At 44.5% G+C, this 21518-nt stretch overlaps 1 protein-coding gene across 1 annotated transcript; it reads right to left on the bottom strand.

Moving 5' to 3' along the window:
* Positions 1–634: 634 nt before the first annotated feature.
* Positions 635–8720, bottom strand: spp1 (secreted phosphoprotein 1). The gene is made up of 7 exons (XM_083793446.1): positions 8665–8720; positions 8000–8038; positions 7596–7661; positions 6496–6558; positions 5390–5491; positions 3019–3438; positions 635–2600 (listed from the first exon to the last, which is right to left on the bottom strand). Exons 1-7 carry the CDS (start codon positions 8716–8718, stop codon positions 2124–2126), a joined length of 1221 nt encoding a protein of 406 aa, XP_083649572.1. The 5' UTR covers positions 8719–8720; the 3' UTR covers positions 635–2123.
* Positions 8721–21518: the final 12798 nt, after the last annotated feature.

Raw genomic sequence — 21518 nt, 5'->3', positions numbered from 1 at the left:
GCCTCCACCTACAGGAGTTCAGACAGAGTAATCTATAGACACCATGGGGCATCCAGGTCAACAAAGTATAAAGCATTCAAGTGGTTAAGAGTGTATAGACTTCAAACCCAAGTAAACTGTGTTCCATTTGTTACAATACATGGCTAAAAGTATGACAAGAGTAGACTGAAGCACAGCAGTGTTGATTCCGTCGACTAATACTATGACAAAATTACCTTTTTTCACTGACGAAGCTATGATGACTAATACTAAGGCTAAATATATTTACAATTTTGTCAGCAAATAAAAACTAGACTAAAATGTTAGGAAGGGACTAGTGGACAAGAGATACAGTAACAGTAAGTCATTTTACACTTATCAGTCATTACGATGGCCTCAATGCCGGCCAAAATAAATTTTAGTCGACTAAATCAACTGTAGATTTAGTCGACTAAAATCTTATGATATTTAGTAGACTAAAGCTAGACTAACACTAAAACATTCCAGGTGACTAAAATGAGACTAAAACTAAATGAAAACTATTCAAGAGACTAAAACTAAAATCAACACTGAAGCACAGTTGGAGGAGTCTTATAAGGCTTGTCTGTGTATGCATGTCTGAGGTTATTTGCTAAAACACCATACGACCACTCTGTCCTTTTTATGAAAAAAGAAATTTATTAATATATTATAAATTGGTACAATATGATACATTGCAGTAAAACACAGGGGACAAACAACATGTAGTGTAATCAGGATCTGTGCAAATGAACTGGGAGGGTTGTGTGTGTGCGCGTGACACAGGGTGTGTGTGTTCGGTCAGACCTTGATTGCAGTAACGCATGTGAGTGTGTGTGTGTGTGTGTGTGTGTGTGTGTGTGTGTGTTGCGTGCGTGCGTGCATGCGTATGTGTGGAGTCCTGAGTCCATATTCATTTGCATATTTTGTCCCACAGTCTGACTACAGCAGCAAACATAGTAATGAGCACAAAGCTGAGCCACACGGGAAAACAAAGGCATGGCTTATCTCAGGTTCAAGTTTTATTATTGATCAAACTGCAGGAACAGCAAAGCTTTGTCTGAAGTCACTGAAACAGAAAGCGGTTTGGTCATCTGTCCCGTTTAGCAATAAGTCAGTACAATAGGAAAATACACGTTTTGCATAATGTGTTGATAATGAATGAATAAATATTGTGCTATGCTCGTGTAGATATCAGGACACAACCTCGGCTTTGTATGTTTTCGTGAAAGAGCAGGGCGGGGAAGTTGTGAGGTCGCCCAGAGGTTATTGTTTCCGGTTGCAGTACTCGACATCACCACTGAGCCGCGCTATGTTTCCCCCGACAGGGCCAAAAACATGATCAAAAGTTATAGATTGCCTGTGAGAGTGTAAAAATTGAGTATCAATTGAACTGAAATGGTCCATTTGGTTCCATTCTTATACTTTCGGAAGATAAATTAACAGTGAGCATTTTAAGGGGTCAATCTTTACACTCTCAGAGTTAAGGTGTTTGCACACGCTACGATATCGTAGTGAATTTCGGAGCACGTAAAAAAAAAGAAAGAAAGTCGACCGTACCTAGTTTATGTCAATCACGTCTTCACACTGCCGCCGAATATTTCGTCCATATTATATGTTTTTTTCGGACCGGGGTCTAGTGGGGTGCTTTCGGATCCGCAAAATGCAAAAACTCACCAGTGTGCAACCACCTTTAAACTAATTCTCAGATGATTGTAACTCACCACGGTGATAACGCAGTGGTTAAAGCACCGCTGAGATGAACAAAGGTTCTCAGGGAAACAGGCTCTGTGCATAGCTGTAGTCTCGGCTTTCCAGGAGGTAGTATACGCGTTTCCTGTTTCCTTGTTCATTTTCTCATAGCTTCGTTCGATTGGCTCAGCAGCAGATTTTAACCCAGAGGCACGTGTTTCCGGTTCAAATGTGCCGGCCGAGCCAATCGAAACGAGGAGAGACTATGAGAGACTGAACCGGGAGAGGGACTATAGCGGGTATATATATGCCACCTCCTGGAAACCCGCGACTATATACAGTCATGCATGCAGCCTATAAAGTGGCAGTTTGCTGGAAAGTTTAGTGGAGAGACAACTGGATGTTATGTGCACTCTCCCAACGCGCCGTGGCGTTTATTTGGCGGTGATGACGGGCGGGACGTCGGTGGTGGCGTCAGTCGCCGCCTCCTGCTCGTCAGAGTCACTCTCCGAGGTCTCGTCGGAGTCGCTGTCGGCGGCGCCGGGCGTGGCCGTAGCGGCTTCCTCGCTGCTCTGACTGTCGTCCTCGTCCTCGGACTCCTGGCTGGCGCTGGCGCTCTCGGTGGTGGCACTGCTGGCGCTCTCCTCCTCCTCTTCGGTGGCGCTGGAGCTCCCGCTGGAGGAGACGGAGACGGAGACGGAGGCGGAGGCGGAGAGGGAGGCGGAGACGGAGGCATCGCTGGCACTGGCGCTGTCCTCCTCCTCCTCCTCTGGGATGGAAGCCTGGCGGAGCATGGGCTCCTCCTGGTCCTGGGAGCTGGTGGTGCTGCCGGAGGAGGTGTCCAGACCCTGGTTCTCCACCTCTGGGGTGCTGGTGTCCTCCTCCAGGAGGTCCGTGTGCACCTGTAGGGCCTGGAGAGGAGAGAGTGTTGATTTTGTCGACTAATATTTGACAATAAATGTTCGTCCACCATCTTTTTTCACTGACGAAAACTAAATGGAAACTATTAATGAAAACTGAGCTATGATGACTAAAACTATGAGACTAAATATATTGACAATTTCGTCAACAAACTAAAATGTTAGGAAGGGACTAGTGGACAAGAGATCCAGTATAAGTCATTCTACACTTGGTCGCATGCTGAAAACATCGGCTATATTCAGCAAGTGTAAAATCAGTCATTACGACTGCATCAAGGCCCGCCAAAACACATCTTATAATATTTAGTCGACTACAACTAGACTAACACTAAAACATTCCAGGCGACTATAGAATGTGACTAAAACAAAGAAATGGAGAGGAGAAGAGAAGTGCAGAAGACCTGTATACCTTGTACACCTGCAGGCTCTTCTCCACGTCGTTTCCGTCCGTGATGTCATGGGCCACCTTCTTCTGAGGACCGGCTCCGTACAGCTCGTAGGACTTGTAGGCCGCCGGGTTCTTCTGGTAGGACTTGTGCTCCTCCGCCATGTACGACTTCTCCTCCACCATGTACGACTTCTCCTCCGGTACGTAGGACTTCTCCTCCACGTAGATGATGGACTTGAGGTCGCTGGGGTATCCCCCGAGGCTGTCGCCGCGGGCGGGGTCCGTCACCACGGAGGCGGTGATGGGCTCGTCGGTGGCGTCCGCGACGACGACGGGCTCGTCCGTGACGATCACCACCGGGCTGGCCGTGGTGGGGGAGGGGCTGGAGGACTCGCCCGACTCGTCGCTGGAGCTGTCGCTGGATTCGTCCTCGTCGGTGTCCTGCAGAGACGCAGAGAGAAGGTAGATAGAGATGAATACCAGTAAGACGCCCTGGGGGCGAGAAGCCACCGTGCACGCATCCCCCTGGGTGACGGCAGACTGCTGGGCGAGCGCTCATGGCGCTGTGGCATGGAGGGGTCAGATCAACATATGGAATGGATTCTGGACTGGCCGTTATGGAACGTGTCTTGAGTGTAGGCCTACAGGGTTTGATGAGTTCAGATCAACATTATGGAATGTCAGAACAGGTCAGCTCCATATATGGAGATCTAAGCTCTTATCAGCTTATCATCTCTATTATTGGTGTCATCTTTCACTTCACAGCGGTTATTCTGTCCCCTGTACAGTGTTTATATTGATCCTGTATAGAGCGGCGCAGTCCCTCCCCCTTTCAGAACAACGAACGGCCCAGGAAATGAAAACGCAATGCATTTCCCCATAGGCAGTTTTTATTTAATTTATTTAAAGACCTTTTAAGCGTCGTACGAAGCCAACTCACACACACAATATTTCGGGCCAAACAAAGTTTGGAATTAGAAAGTAGAAAAAAACGGCAGGTTACAACACATTTTTTGTTGTTTTTCTTCTTTGTAATTATTTGCTTGGTCCAAAGTATTGTGTGTGTTGTCATGATTTGTCACGACAAGAGTTGGCTTCGTACGACGCTTAAAAGGTCTTTAAATAAATTAAATAAAAAACTGCCTATGGGGAAATGCATTGCGTTTTCATTTCCTGGGCCGTTCGTTGTTCTGAAAGGGGGAGGGACTGCGCCGCTCTATTGTATTGTATAATTTGTTACTCTTGTATTGTATGTGTTTTGTATGGATAGTTGTATCATCATTTTTGTCAAATAAATAAATAAGGGTGGCAGTGGGGGCAGTGTCTTGAGTGTACAGGGTTTGATGAGGTCAGATCAACTCAACATATGGAATGAATTCTGTATTGGCCATGCGTGGAGCGTGTCACAAGGCGTGACGGATGGACTGCATGACTGACTGACGGGAGATGCTGGTTTTCATAGTTACCCCATTCTGACCTGAGATCAGATTCATACGAGGTTTCCACTGGGACACACACTGGTCTGATTAACCCATTCTGACCTGAGATCAGATTCTAAAAAATGTCAGTCGTTCTTCGATTTTTCAAAAAATAGCAGACCTACAAGCTCGTATCGCGCCACTCGGTGGCGCGATATGAGCTTGTAGATCTGCTATTTTTCAATAGCTAAAGCATAACATGATGCCGACACCAAAATGGGTGCCCGGTCAGAATGGGATAACTGACTAAAGTTTTCACATCATTGTAGTGGAGTAAATGTATAATATTTTCCTCCGAGAGGTAGTGCAGTAGAATTAAAAGTACCGAACATTGGAAATACTTGTGCCTGTACAGTAAGTAAGTGGCCTTGCCGAGCCATGAGGCTCATAGAGCAGGAGCCGATCTGTTTCTGTAGCCATGAGGCTCATAGAGCAGGAGCCGATCTGTTTCTGTAGCCATGAGGCTCATAGAGCAGGAGCCGATCTGTTTCTGTAGCGTGAGGCAGCTTGATGTACAAGTACACCCCCTGGACATGACGCTAGTATGTCGCAGGGACTTACCCCCAATCCAACCCTTTGATGCTGAGTGTCAAGCAGGGAGGCACTGGGTCCCATTTTTACAGTCTTTGGTATGACCCGGCCGGGGATTGAACCCCAACCTCCCAGTCTCAGGACGGACACTCTAACCACAAGGCCACTGAGCTGGTTGTAAGTACAGTACTTGAGTAAATGTACTTATTTACTCCGCCACTGATTATTACTAGTCCCTCCCTGGGTGGAGGGACAGACAGACAGGCAGACAGACAGACAGATAGAGAGCATCTACAACTCTAAACACACACAAACACACACACACACACGCTCGTGTACTCATGTACTTGTGTACTCATGTACTCGTGTACTCATGTACTCACACTCTCATCGGTGTCATCGTCGTCATCGTCAGCGCTGTCCTCGCTGTCTGTGTCCGACACGGAGACCGTTTCTGGGGATTCCGATGTCGCGTCTGCTGCAGCCTGATGCGCACACGCACGCACACACACACACACACACACACGCACACACACACGCACACACACAGGGATACACGTATACCGGTCAACAGATATACACGTGCAAGTCGTTCGAACTCAAGTGAATGTCATGGAGTGAGTCCATATCTCAACAATAATGACAATTGTAGGGCTGAGTAATTAACAAAGCATATTTTGAAAACGATATTCTGAACCAAGAACCGACCCAAACTTGCTCGTGTAGGTTCAATGAGAAGCAAGCAGTTCATTATATCAATGAAACAATTGTGAAACTAAGCAGCAGATCCATAAGGTCACAGCTGCTAGATCTGCTATTTTCACTTTTTTTCATTTTTCTTTTTCACATTAATTGTAATCGAGGAAATCGTTTAAAATAGTCGTAATAAACTTGAGTTTACACTGGCAAGTTACAGTGCTTGGTGAGTCATTTGGTAAAAAACCTTTTAGTGTAGCCGAGTTCCTTCTTATGAAGTAATGAGTATTAGTACAGCTGTACTATACTGTCAGTATAGTACAGCTGCAGCAACATCTTCTTTAAAGTAGCTTTCTCAACACTAGGGTCAAGTCCAGTTCACAATAACGCCCCCTCCCCACTCTTTCTTCAGTGCAATGTAAACACAACAAAATCCAACCACTTAAAACCTATTGTCTATAGCTGACCGGAGTCCCCCAGGGCTCTAAACTAGGCCCCCTCCTTTTTTCACTCTGCACTAAATATCTTCACCGTAAATAGCAGATCTAACTGTACAAGCTTGATTGAAAAAGTTGCTATTTTGGCAGAATGTTGGGCCCAGAATAGGGACACTAGGGGATCAAGTTAATTTAACTCGGAGCGTTAAATCTGGAGAGTAATTTGGTTCCATTTGTAGACTCCGTGAGTTAATTTAACCCTGAGCATTTTACTGCCAAGACAGACTCAAACTGAAATTACGGGGGCCAGACCGCAAGATTTGACATGATAAGAATATAATCTGTCTGACTCTCACCTCCTCTTCGTCTGAAGCTTCTGAACTCTCGTCTGAGTTGGTGGCTGCTGCTGCCTCCACATTCTGCAACATTAACACGCAGAGACAGACGCAATAAATCACACTCGCTTAAAACATGTACTGTGCCACCGCCTACCGTGACCCGTTTTTTACAGTTACATTTTCTTTGTTTTCACCGTATATATGCCAAAGGGCAAATGCCAATCAAAGCACATTAATTACAGGGTGATAATGTCAGGTACTGATGGGAGTAAATGGGTTCGGTGCAACAGAGATTATAGCCACGAGGTGAGAGGAGAGGAGAGGAGAGGAGAGGAGAGGAGAAAAAAAACAGCATCACTGAATAAAGCATATGGAAAGAAAACCTTTCTTCTTTTTACTCCACAGACATTTCAAAAAGTCCCCAAGGTAAGGAGAAATGCCAACGAGTTCCTATACCTAACAAAAGTTTAGCTTGCTAAACTCTAAACAACCTAAACTAAACTAAACAACCTCTAGGTCTGGACTGTCGGTGTAGTGGTCCAGGGCATGCAGGCACCCTGACAGCGGGTTACAGGTTCGAGTCCCGATCCCAACGGCCTTTGCTGCGTGTCATATTCCCCATCTCTCTCTATTTCTCATAACTCTATGAGATTGTGTATACGTTTTCCTTGGATGGTTAGGATACTATGGCTGACAAATATTAGTATTTACCTGGACAGGTACAAACAGAGCAGCTATTAGTATTTACCTGGACAGGTACAAACAGAGCAGCTATTAGTATTTACCTGGACAGGTACAAACAGAGCAGCTATTAGTATTTACCTGGACAGGTACAAACAGAGCAGCTATTAGTATTTACCTGGACAGGTACAAACACAGCAGCTATTAGTATTTACCTGGACAGGTACAAACAGAGCAGCTATTAGTATTTACCTGGACAGGTACAAACAGAGCAGCTATTAGTATTTACCTGGACAGGTACAAACAGAGCAGCTATTAGTATTTACCTGGACAGGTACAAACAGAGCAGCTATTAGTATTTACCTGGACAGGTACAAACAGAGCAGCTATTAGTATTTACCTGGACAGGTACAAACAGAGCAGCTATTAGTATTTACCTGGACAGGTGCAGGGATTTCAGCAGCCTTTACAGCAGCTGGGGCTGGTCTTCTGGCAGGCCTCGCCTGACAGCAAAGGACAAACGTATCAATATGATGCACGCCACGTACACACAATTTACAATTTAGGCTTTTAGCATACGCTCTTATTCCAGAGCAATTTACAGTAAACCAAGAACCTATCATCAGTCCAAACAGTAGAATATCCAAAAATAAATAATCTGTACATTGAAACTACACACTATAGGATTCGACAGAGGTCTACAAATTAAACTGGCTATAGTACATCAAATTACATTTTAGCAAGGTTGTCAAGGCTAGGGCAAGTCCTAACGGCACGCACACAGGGCCGCACGCATGAACGCACAGTCATTCCTTGAAATCTCTAGGGTGGAGCTACTCACCACTTCCTCTGAGCTCTCTGAGCTGCTGGACTTTCTGGCCTGAAACACAAACAGACGAGACGACATATAACAATGAAAACACAAAGGATTATGGGATGATAATGTCTGATGATGATCATAATGATGACGTTAATAGATTGAGAGGGCCAGCCTGATGGATCACTGGCCTCCATAATGCACCACTACACCATCAAATGCTTACAAATGTAACAATTGGACCCATTTGATTACAAGTTTTGTAAGGGGAAATGCTACTTTTTTAGTTTACTACTTTTTTTTTTATATATGTCTCTTCCTGTATGAGGGTCTGTTTAAACATACATTGAAGACAAAAGTGTGTAAACGGAAACATTGAAGACAAAAGACAAAAGTGGATGCAATTGTGATTGGCCCGAATGAGATGATGACGTATGTCATCGTGTCAAACAAATAAAATGTATTATTATACTCTCAGAATTATTAATTCATATGTTATTGGTTAACAAATACATTATTTTATCAAAGTGTTAAAATGTGACATTGTCAAACATATAGGAATGCATGTATATCTAATTCAGTCTGACTAGAATCCAGGATGAGAAAAATATTCCCCATGGGCCAACCAGTCTCTCCAGCAAATCCAAGCCTGACTATTCTGTTCCAGACATTTCTCGAATGCAACTCACCGGCCTGCAGAGAACTGTGGCGAAGAGGAGGACGAAAATGATGGCAATTTTCATCGTTTCTGCGGAGGGGGGAGAAAACGGATGAAAATAGAAACGTTAGGTTCCGACTCCCAGAATGAAAACATGACATTATGGTGAAAACCCCTAGCTTTGCATACTATGGCAACCCCAAAAATACTCTTTGCTCTGGATTCTAAATTTATCCCTAAACACAATGAGATGTCAGCCACGGAGTGAGTTGTGTGATGTACTGCATGTGTCCAGTCAGCGGAATCGTCTCGTCTACAATTCCTCACCTAAGACCTGAGGCCTTTAATTCTGCCTTTTGAGGGTGGATTCTGCCAATGCATTTCAATGGGATTCTTTTTTAAATCCGCAAATATGGTAACAATCCGTTTCCATTGAAAAGCATTGGCAGAATCCGCTAGCCTCGCGTATAGTCAGCCTTCATCTGCCCTTGCAATGCATAATTTGCCCCAGGCAGATTAAGTCTGGCCCCTCTCAATTGTGGGAGGACTTCACGGCCGAAGTGGTGACGAGCCAACCAGATGAGTCTGGAAGAAAATCGAATGCTGAGAGGGACGAGACTAATATCCACGCAGTGATATTTGTATATAACTATGCGAGGCTAAGAATCAGCCCTCAGTCATAGGCAGAATTTAAGTTCAGTTTGACGGCACCCTAAAATCAGTTCTCAAACCTTTTTTTTAATTCAAAACACTTTCAAGATTTTTCAAAAATATATGTACAAGCTCGCAGCGCGGCACGATTTCCTGGTTTTCACTTAAACCAGATGTAGTCTTAGAGAAGGACTTGAGTTACAGTTACAACAAAACTGTACTTTGACCACGTTTTCCGTCACCGCCCCAAATCTCTTCACCAAAGAAGATTGCCGATCTACAAGCACAATGCGTTGTGACACGCACGCACGTGCACACACACACACACACACACTCACACTCACACTCACACTCACACTCACACTCACACTCACACACACACACACACACACAGTACACACACACCTACAGTACAGTACATCTAACAACCAGTCCCATTTCCTGCCCGGGACGCTGGCAACTAAAACTTAGCAATTAACATCCTTAATTAGAGGCTGAAATAATAAGTTGTGGTTTTCCGAATGACCGTGTTCCTACCGAATACTGCAAATCGTCTCTCTGTCATGAAATCACTTAATCCCGCAAGGGATATACCAGTCCACTCCTATATCCCATTCTGACCTGAGATCAGATTCATACGAGGTTTCCGCCGGACACACACTGGTCTGATGAACCCATTCTGACCTGAGATCAGATTCTAAAAATGTCAGTCGCTCTTCGATTTTTCAAAAATAGCAGACCTACAAGCTCGTATCGCGCCACTCGGTGGCGCGATATGAGCTTGTAGATCTGCTATTTTTAAATAGCTAAAGCATAACATGATGCTGACACCAAAATGGGACACACAGTGAAAAAAATGCCAGGATATGACATTTCTCTTTGGTAGGCCTATACTATAGGGCATGGAGAGGATTAATGAAACAAAGTTACAAAACACACTAACCACTAACCACTTCAGCACATGTTGGCTATTTTCAAACAATTATTTTATTGAACTTGTGAAATGGGACATTCTGCGCAATGAGCACTTTTACTTAAGTATATTTTGATTCTGATACTTTTGTACTTTTACTCTTAAGTACTTAAGTACATTTTGAATTCCCGAACTTTGACTTTGACTTTGAGCATACATTGCAGTATTGATACTTTTACTTAAGTAAAGAATGTGAGTACTTTTTCCACCATTTTAAAAGAAATGCAGAAAAACAGGGTAGTGAGGGCCGAGGGTAAAACGTAAAGGTCATGTCTAGGTCAGATCTACAAGCTCGTGGCGCGCTACGAGATTGTTTTTGAAAAATCGTGAAAATGCGGCACAAATCTTTGAATATATATATTCTTTCAAAATACTTTTTATTTCGACGTTAGGCCTAAATGGGTTATGGACATTTACCAGTTCCCTTTAAGAAAAACAAAAACAGTGACAGCCTTTCCCATCGAGTATAGAAAGAGAATGGCGAGAATTGGCATGCGTCTGTGGCTTCGACTGAGAAACAACCTATACTTTTGGTTAAACATGGTGCTGCGTTTGAGACTTTCCAGCTATAACAACATTGTATTTGAGTGTTACGCTGCCTGGCACTGTTCATTTTCACCCTGAGAGTCTACAAAGGGTCCATTTGGTCGTGTGTGTGTCTCTCTTAGAGATAGGGTGAGACGTTCAGTCACGTGACTCTGAGTTGACCCGCTGCTTCTTCGCTTGGAAATGAGCCATCTAGGAATCTAGTTCAGGTATCTAGTAAGGATTAGGGCATTAGGGGCTGCAACTAACGATTATTTTCATAATCGATTAATCTAAACTATGGTTAATTGGGGGAAAAAAACACACCAGCAATAAGTTGACGATTCAATTACGATTACTACATTAGTTGGCATGTGATGGATGGATGGATGGATGGATGGATGGCCTTTTTCTGCACCGGTGCCCTGGCCTATGAGACCTATCTAAACCCTATACTTGACCGGAGTCCCTCAGGGGGTCCATACTATAGGCCCCCTCCTTTCCCCCCCTCTACACCAAATAATGGTCTGTTTAGTTTTTAAGGATCATAACATAAGAACAAAAAAACAAAAAAAACAGGAACTCACTTCCATTTAAGGGCATTTACACTTTACCGGTTCCATTTAAGAAAAAAAGAAAAAGAAAACCTCCGCCTTTCCCATAGAGTAGAAACAGAATGGGGGTGGCTGTAGGGTTGGCATGCTGAGGCTGAGGGCTTTTCTGTGAACAACCTACACTTTTGGTGAAACATGGTGCTGCGTTTTGTGAGCTCCCCAGCTATAACAACAGTGTATTAACCCGTTCTGAACGGGCACCCATTTTGGTGTCAGCATCATGTTATGCTTTAGCTATTTAAAAATAGCAGATCTACAAGCTCATATCGCGCCACCGAGTGGCGCGATACGAGCTTGTAGGTCTGCTATTTTTTTTTTAATCGAAGAACGACTGACATTTTTTAGAATCTGATCTCAGGTCAGAATGGGTTAATCAGACCAGTGTGTGTCCAGTGGAAACCTCGTATGAATCTGATCTCAGGTCAGAATGTATTAAGAGTGTCACGCTGCCCGGGCAGAGGGAAGAGCCCGCCGGGCCCTCGTGAACAGGGCAGGACACTTGACGTCGTGGCCCCTAATGACGGCCTGCTCTCTGTGCACTGTGTAATTCACCATGTTAAATGTGGAAGACGTGGAAAACCACAGAATGGTACATATACACTGTAGGACAGACGCCCATGGGTGGGTGTGTGTGGGACTGTGTGCGTGTGGGACTGTGTGTGTGTGTGTGTGTGTGTGTGTGTGTGTGTGTGTGTGTGTGTGCGCGCGTGTGCGTGTGTTGGTGACAGAGAGAGTATGTGAATGAGATAGAGAACATGCATAAATGCCTACAGGTATGCCAGTGCATATGAGCAGATGGGTGTGTGTGTGTGTGTGCATGAGAGAGAGTCTATGAGTCACAGAGAACATGCACTGTATGAATGCCTGTATGCGTTTACATGCGTGCTCGCTCATTTACGCGTGCACGCGTGCCTGCCTGCGTGTGTGTGTGTGTGTGTGTGTGTGGTGTGGTTTCTCATTAGAAGCTGCTTTCCATGTCTGTCTGCATGAGGCCTCCAATTACAGAATACACACATTCAGCCCAGTCAGCATATACACAATCAAATGTTCCTCTAATCTGAGAGGGTGCAAATGGAACCAAATGGACCACATAAAGGTTTTTTTTTGCCATGTATTTCTATGGGAAAGAAGACACAATGGGTACTCCTCTTCCCAGCGCCCGAGCTTCGACAGATTTAGAAGTGGAGAGATCCTTCTGATTGTGTCTGACAACCAGATCATTTACGACCCGATGTTGAAGCAACCATGAGAAGTCCACGTTTACATTTGGTTCAGCTATTTGTGCTATAATAACAGTAACACAGGACATTCGATCGGTGTGAACGATTGCTGTCGATAAATCGCGTGTGCAGTCGCAACGGACGTGATATCCAAAGCGCTCCACCGCGCATCTCCTCTGTCTCTTGAGTTCACCTCAATAAGAAACGTAACACATTTTGTTGATTTTCATCCGATAGATGATTTATAAAATAAAGGCCTTCGTAAATAAGGGCCAGTGTCCTTCTCTATGACATCACTCTGACCCCTTGCAAGTAGATGTTTATAGCTTAAAAGTAATACATCTTGCACACAGCACCTCCAAGTAGCCTAACGTAATAGAACCAACAGTCAAACTGTATTTGATAATGCTGCTGCTGTGATTCTTTTTTTTTAAATTAATATTTTTTGTCCCACGATTTTGTAACCCATTTTTCACCCCTGTGTCAATCATCCTGTGATGTGACCCTGGGCTCTACACACCCTCCACCAACCTAGGGAGAGCAACGGACTTAACTCATGCTTGAGTGTCCAAGTTGCTCCTTTACACCTGACAGGGGGGAGTTTCCCTGGTTGGACGTAGCGCTTGGAAGGAACACGTTATTCCAACCAGTTCCAACCAGTTCCTTTCAGGCGTCCCAGCTGGCCAGGGGGAGGCATTTTAGAGACCAGGATTACTGCATGTTTTTGTGAGGGTACCTACCCTAGGGGACACGGGGAGAACATGCAAACTCCACACAGAAAGGCCCTTTCGCCAACCCTGCCTTCGGGTATGGGCACTGATGACGCGAAGGAGGAAACACGCCGCCAGCACCCACAGCGCCCCGAGCGGGAATCGAACCCAGGACCTTCTAGCTGTGAGGCGACAGCACTACCAACTGTGCCACCGTGCCCCTGCTGCTGTGATTCTTGATTATTCCTTGGTTTTTTATGACTATAAAAACAGCAGACAGACTGACTGACTGACTGACAGTCTGACTGACAGACTGACTGACTGACTGACTGACTGACAGACAGGCTTTGGTCCATCCTTCTACAACTTCTCCTGAATCCAAAGAAACAAATGTACTATAACTACCTGGGTTCAAAACCCAGGCGTTACTCATGAGAAACCAAACAAGGAGAGTAATACTATAGGTGGGTGTGTATAGTTCACACACACACACACACACACACACACACACCCTCACACACACACACACACACACACACACACACACACACACACACACACACACACACACACACAGCTTGGTCGAGTCGTAGCTAATTGGTGCATCTTCGTCTTGTCTATTTACTCAGTGTGGTCGATCCCAGTCACATGACACATAATCCAGAGGTTAGTTTCCTGTTGCTATAGCCCACAGCTTCCTCTTCCTGTGCGACGGTGTCGTGATGACATGTCATCGGGCCAATGAGACACAGCTGTCCTCGTTTCAACTCCGACCCAATCACAGGGTTTTCAAAGTTCGCAGGCCTCATAAAGAAGACTTTTTTTTTTAAATAGCTTGTAATTAACTTGAATAAAGTGCCAAGCGTTCTGCCAGATGACCAGGCCCTGCCACTACTGTATATGAGTTATGGCCCCCCAAGTTCACACGTGGAAATGTTGGTGTGTCAACAGAGGGAAGACCTGACCTGAGATCAGATTCATACGAGGTTTCCACTGGACAACACACTGGTCTGATTAACCCATTCTGACCTGAGATCAGATTCTAAAAATGTCGTTCTTCGATTCTTCAAAAATAGCAGACCTACAAGCTCGTATCGCGCCACTCGGTGGCGCGATATGAGCTTGTAGATCTGCTATTTTTCAATAGTTAAAGCATAACATGATGCTAACACCAAAATGGGTTCCCGTTCAGAATGGGTTAAACGATTTGCACGCCCTTGACATTGTTTCAGAGGTGCATAACGGGCCATATGCAGACAGAATAACTCTTCCTACTTCCGGGCCCCTTCCCCACTTCCTTCACATGAGGTGTGCCCGATGATAGCCTACTAATTAAGGCTCTGTTCCATTTAGTGTGCAGTGGTTCTCAAACTTTTTTATTTAGGACCCCTATAACTTTGAGAGTGCAGAAATGGAACCAAATGGACCCGTAAGGGTCCAATTGGTTCCATTTGTACACTCAGAGTTACACGCCCGTACGGGGCCATTTGGAACTCACTCAAGGTCAAGGACACTTTGAGACGTAGCAGAGTGTTTCCAGCGAGCCAAGTATAGCCAACATGCACAATAGCAGCACCCTGACTCTGCTTGACCAGAATGGAACAGAGCCTTCATTAGTATCATCGGTAACACCTGTGAAGGAAGTAGGGAAGTGGCTCAAGTTTTTTCGAAAATGGCGTGCATGCATATATATAGCCCATTACTACTTCATTTCGAATCCAACAGTGCATGGCAGGTCTAAAAGCGACACGTTGGGATGACACGTTGTGAGCTTATTGATGTGCTATTTCGGCGTGCGCCACTAGCTGTCTTATAAATCAGACTTCACCACATAAACCCTAATGTCCCCAGGAAAAAATAGCAACTTGGCTATTTTCAACCAAGAGAATTTGTGTAAAGGGTGAAAAGAAAAAAAAGGGCAGACAGTATAGAGCCCTGGGGGACCCCACTAAGTATAGGGTCTAATTGGCTATTACAGACAGGATAGAGGGCTGTTATGACCACTGCAGTTACGCTATAGAACCTTGACTGTTTATGGCTGGTGCTCTTTTGATTATGGAATCATGTTGCAATGCCCCTCTGCAGTTCATTCACATATCAATGCCCCTCTGCAGTTCATTCACATATCAATGCCCCTCTGCAGTTCATTCACATATCAATGCCCCTCTGCAGTTCATTCACATATCAATGCCCCTCTGCAGTTCATTCACATATCAATGCCCCTCTGCAGTTCATTCACATATCAATGCCCCTCTGCAGTTCATCCACATATCAATGCCCCTCTGCAGTTCATTCACATATCAATGCCCCTCTGCAGTTCATCCACATATCAATGCCCCTCTGCAGTTCATTCACATATCAATGCCCCTCTGCAGTTCATTCACATATCAATGCCCCTCTGCAGTTCATTCACATATCAATGCCCCTCTGCAGTTCATTCACATATCAATGCCCCTCTGCCGTTCATCCACATATCAATGCCCCTCTGCAGTTCATTCACATATCAATGCCCCTCTGCAGTTCATCCACATATCAATGCCCCTCTGCAGTTCATTCACATATCAATGCCCCTCTGCAGTTCATTCACATATCAATGCCCCTCTGCAGTTCATTCACATATCAATGCCCCTCTGCAGTTCATCCACATATCAATGCCCCTCTGCAGTTCATCCACATATCAATGCCCCTCTGCAGTTCATCCACATATCACATGCTGTCCTAAAGGACATTATGATATCTCTGCTTTGGCATATTCACACATATGACACTACTAGACACTCTGCGCCAAACACTGTCTTGCAACAATTGCAATATTCCTGCTCTCTTAGCTCTTTATAACAGACCTAACCATTGAAGACAAACTTAGCCCTTCAAACACTTAGGGAGACTTTACGCTTCAATAGATACAACTTGTATTGAACTGAGTGATCACCCTTCCTTTATCAGTACAAATATCCTCAGTATGAAAGGAACACTAGACGCTTAGACTATGTGTTCTCTTCTCAACAGCACATTTATCTCCTCCTCTCAAACATCTCCATCCTTACCTTGTGTTGTTTTGTTTCTTGTAAGTTTGCTTTAATTGGTCAGCGTCTTCTCAGATGCAGGCTTCTCAGCTGGCGCACTGGATGGACTGAACTCTCTGGACAAGCGGAGGAATGGAGACAGAGAGAGATAGAGAGAGAGAGAGATACAGACAGACAGATGTATCAGAGATGCCGTATCTTCACTATGCTCCTCCTGTGTGTTCCTCTGACTGAGCCAGTGTTGATGATGATGATGATGATAACGATGCTTGTTTCTGATGCTTCCCATTGGATTATAAACCCTCCAGCCTCTGGGGGATAGCCAATCAGGCAGGCGGCTGCTGTGATGTCACGGGGTTAACCGCCCGTGGTCCAACTCTTTCTCTCTCCCACTCTTCCTGTGGTCTGAAGCTGTGGTGGCGTGCGCGCTCACATGCACGCACGCACGCACGCACGCACGCATGCACGCACACACGCACACAGATTTATAAACACACCAACAGCAATGCACTTAGACACATACAGTAACACAACACATTCAGTACACATTCATGCCCACACACATACACACATATAGAGTAGATGTGCACATGATGCTTGCATAGGCTACACACGAATGTACACACACTTGAAATTTGAAAGTCAAATGCAAAAACAAGCACACTCATTTCTCTCCCTCTCTCTCTCTGTCCCTCTCTCTCTCTCTCTCTCCCCCCAAGTCTCTCTCCAATCTCTCTCTTTTTCTCTCACACACACACACACACACACACACACACACGCTCCGTGGTATTGTTGTAGAAGTTAATTTGAGGACAAGTGATGACAGAGACCTACGGGGGGATGGAGCGCTGCATGGCTGGCGGTGGCATGACGGTGATTCAGTTTCCTGCAGCGCGCGTGCCTCGAGACGCGGCCGGCGGCGCGTCGTGTGAGACGCGGTGCAGACACACAGCTGCATCGTCCCACCGTGGCCAAGCGGCACTAATTGGCCATTTGTCTGCTGCAGTCGAACAATTTGTCTCCCTCAGTCACAGAGAGGGGAGAAAAACCACCGAGCCAGTGTTGATCTTGACAGCAAATTTAGATTTTAGTTTAGTTTTGAGTAAAACTTTATTTAGTTTTAGTCAAGTCATCTGAAATGCTTTAGCTTTAGTCGACTAAATGTCATGCGGTGTTTTTTGTCAACAAAAATGCATTTTTGCAGGCCTTTGATGCCGTTGTAATGGCTGATTTGTACAGTATACGCTTGCTGAAATTAGCTGATCTATGAGATCACAATGCGCCGCAATGCGGCGCGATTAGCGTGGCTCGGATGAACGTTTTAATAGGTTATAAACATTTTTGAGCATAAAAACACTGACCCTGTGCGTATACCGCGGATTAGCATGTAGGCTGTTTCTACAATGGGAGGCCTATGGATGCTAGCAGCGGAAGCTAACGGAGGCTAATTTTTTTAATATATTTCGTGTTTCTCGTGTCGTGGATTGCTAAAATGGTATTAATAACTTTCCACGAGATATTGTGTGGTTGGCACGTAATGGGTTAATTACTTAATTTGAACGAAAATGTGAAGCGTGATGACGTGTCGAGGCCTGCATGAATGAAAATGACTCTTGATTTCACCTGTTTGATTCCCATTGCTGCGCGTTCATCCCAAGCCCTCAGAATGGCTGGGCAACGCTGAAGCCCATTTGACCCTACTGGTCAAAAGTGGTACTGCAGTTCATGGCTGCAGGCCCAGGTTAAATTGATGAATGAATCGGTGACATAGGACGTGACATAAGGTACGACAATAACAACACGAGGGGTACTATGGTATAGGAGCCAACCAATCATATCAACGCTCGAGGGGTATAGGCTACCACCCGGAAGACTTTGTCGTTCTTCTATGGCTTCTAAACGCCACTGAGCAGCTTCCATTGAAGTGAATAGCAGGGGGGCGGGACTATCTCTCCTCAATCCGTTTTCTAGATATACTGTATTATGGGCGCGTTCGGAAATAGTGCACGAGAGCGCACTTGCCTATTAGTTTGCATTGCACAGTGCGCTCAGTGCGCTATTTCTGAACACGCCTTATAGCTCTCTTAGGTTCATCCAAACACAGCAGCTGATTTTGTTAACTTAACAACTCCGTTTTTAATCCCATTCAAGATGACATCCAGACAGTGTATTACCCATTTAAAATCAGTATCTGAAAACATTATAGAAATAAGCCACGTGGCAAACATGCTGAGCTATAGCCATCTGTCTCTCACTTGTAAACAAACAAACGTGAAGGATGTAGTGGAGCTACGTCCCATAGCCTGAAGGGATGCAACGCTCCGATTGGTTCAGTAACACACAGGGTGTGGCGGTGGCTCAGGGGTAGAGTGGCCGGATGGGAACAGTTCGAACCCATGCAGGCTCCCCCAGAGTCGGTGTCGAAGTGTCCTTGAGCAAGACTCTGAACCACTAAATGCTACCGATGAGCAGGTTGGTGCCTTGCATGGTTTCCGCCGCCATTGATGTATGAACTTTCAATATGATTTCAGTGATGCGATTGATGCCTTGATTCTTAAAACAACACCTGGAAAAAAAAGAAAATAAATATGTGAACAAAACATAGACAGTATCGATCTCATCTGAAAGTGCTAGTCAGTGGTTTAGACAGCGAGAAAAATTATATGATTTAATTCTTTTTTTATTATGGTTAAGATTCTCTTTTCTGTTTCAACCTACAATTAAGATGTCTGAGTCGAGTCTATGTGTTAATGTGTTGTTGTCTGCACACGCGAGCGTGCACGCACGCACGCACGCACCCACACTTACACACATCTTTTAAGGGCCTGTATCTCGAAGGGTACATTGCGATGGATATGGAGAAATGTTAACACATACTGTACTGTAGCATATACATGAGTTGACATGGTTAAATAATGTGTCACCGACTCACTAACCTAAAAGCAGACATATTTTAAGTCTTGACAGGTTGATGACCCACTTAAAGACCCCTGCGGCGAGATCCATACAATTATTATTCAGGCATTCAAATGACACACATTCACTTCCACACTTCACACTGCAGTAACTCTAAGACTAAGAGCCTAAAAGCTGCGCTATAGGCTAGTGGACCCTATAGAGTTTGTGCTGCTCCTTACACCCACCCACAGCTGATTGGTTTGAACTGTGCAACAACAATGCCATACTAGAGCCCCACAATATCAATAGTGGTAGATAGAATTAAAGGTATATTCAGTGATTTCACTTAATTCAAATATCACTTATTTTTTTGTTTTGTTGTGATAATCCTCTCTACTATAGAGTGTGCTGACCATATAAGGAGTTCCTCCCTGTCCCCAGTTAACCCCTGGGGGTCAAAAAACCTTAGGTTTCGTTTTTGACTCTCTATCCTGATTGGACGAAAGGCTTAGGTCCCAGCCAAAAACGAAACCTAAGGTTTTTTTTTTTTTTTTTAAGTTTTTTTTTTTGCGGCTTACGCCTTTATTGATTTTTTAAGGGACAGACAGTAGGCTGACAGGAAACGGGAGAGAGATGGGGGGATGACATGCAGTAAAGGCCGTGTCGGGTCCGGGAGTCGAACCCGCGGCACACCGCGACTGGATCACCAGTCCGGTGCCCAGACCGTTACGCTACGGCCTGGGCCAAACCTAAGGTTTTTTTAGTGAAATCACTGAATATACCTTTAAATAAATAAAATGTAAAATGGCCTTTGTTATTAGAAGCACCATGAGGCACCATGACTGTGGACTGCTGTCATATTATTACCTTCTATTATTGTTATCCTTGTCATTACCATTATTGCTATTGTTGTTTGTATCTCTCTCTCTCTTTCTCTCTCTTTGTCCTCGTACCTCTCTCTATGGTCCGCCCACCGTAGAGCCTGGTTCTGCCTGAGGTTTCTTCTGACCTGAGATCAGATTCATACGAGGTTTCCACTGGGACACACGCTGGTCTGATTAACCCATTCTGACCTGAGATCAGATTCTAAAAATGTCAGTCGTTCTTCGATTTTTTCCCAAAAATAGCAGACCTACAAGCTCGTATCGATATGAGCTTGTAGATCTGCTCTTTTTAAATAGCTAAAGCATGACATGATAGCTATACACGTGCACATGCACACACGCACGTATACTCACACACAAACACAACGTTTATATAAGCAATGTTTTTCACAAGATCATTGAATCTAGTAACGTTCTATGAGAATGATGCGACATGATGCTACACAACAGTCTCATTTCCGCAGACTTCTGATGTATAAACAGCTACCAGCTCATTGTTTACTATATCCCCTCCTGGATTCAATAGGTTTATCGTATCCGTATCTTAACCCATTCTGACCGGGCACCCATTTTGGTGTTAGCATCATGTTATGCTTTAGCTATTTAAAAATAGCAGATCTACAAGCTCATATCGCGCCACCGAGTGGCGCGATACGAGCTTGTAGGTCTGCTATTTTTGAAAAATCGAAGAACGACTGACATTTTAAGAATCTGATCTCAGGTCAGAATGGGTTCATCAGACCGGTGTGTGTCCAGTGCGGAAACCTCGTATGAATCTGATCTCAGGTCAGAATGGGTTCGTCTATTTCCTGAAGCACAAAGTCAGAGCAGATAATATCTGCTGAGGTCAGATGTAGAGTAGCTGGGCGGCTCGTTATATGCAGATCTAGGTCATGATGCAGCTCTTCTCCATGTATGGCTATCCAGGGTTTGATGAGGTCAGTGTCGTGATCTTCATATATGGAGACGACCATATATGGAGCGTGTCAGGAGGCGTGACAGACGGACTGACTGACTGACGGACGGACTAACTGACAGGTTTTTCAGGTTTTCATAGTGATCTCACTACATGATTAATAAATGCCCATGCATATATAAATCATACATGCAGTTACTGTTATTTACATTACTGTATGTCTATTGAATATAATTGTACATTTCTCAATTAATTGAATACACAGGGCCACAAGGAAACATTGTGGCATTGTGCAATTACTGTACAGTATATCCTTTTATCACCATTGTATAGCCTAACCGTAACACTGTACTATTTGCTAATTCTTAATAACATATTAAATCAATCAATCAATCAATCTGAATCTGAATCTGAATCTGAATCTGAAAAAATACAACATATTGGTTTTTTGTTTGTCTTTGTATACAG

This window comes from Protomyctophum parallelum, assembly GCF_964188405.1.
Source record: "Protomyctophum parallelum genome assembly, chromosome: 21".
Classification (NCBI taxonomy): Eukaryota; Metazoa; Chordata; class Actinopteri; order Myctophiformes; family Myctophidae; genus Protomyctophum; species Protomyctophum parallelum.
The sequence above is the reverse complement of the archived record's forward strand: the minus strand, read 5'-3'. Positions and strand labels throughout refer to the sequence as shown.

Bases quoted from the DNA above. Each gene is read 5' to 3' on its own strand.
- spp1 (XM_083793446.1), bottom strand. From the start codon at position 8,718: ATGAAAATTGCCATCATTTTCGTCCTCCTCTTCGCCACAGTTCTCTGC. The intron at 8,039-8,664 runs GTGAGTTGCATT...TTTGTGTTTCAG, and splicing joins CCACAGTTCTCTGCAGGCCG to GCCAGAAAGTCCAGCAGCTC. The intron at 6,559-7,595 runs GTAAATACTAAT...TTAATGTTGCAG, and splicing joins AAATCCCTGCACCTGTCCAG to AATGTGGAGGCAGCAGCAGC.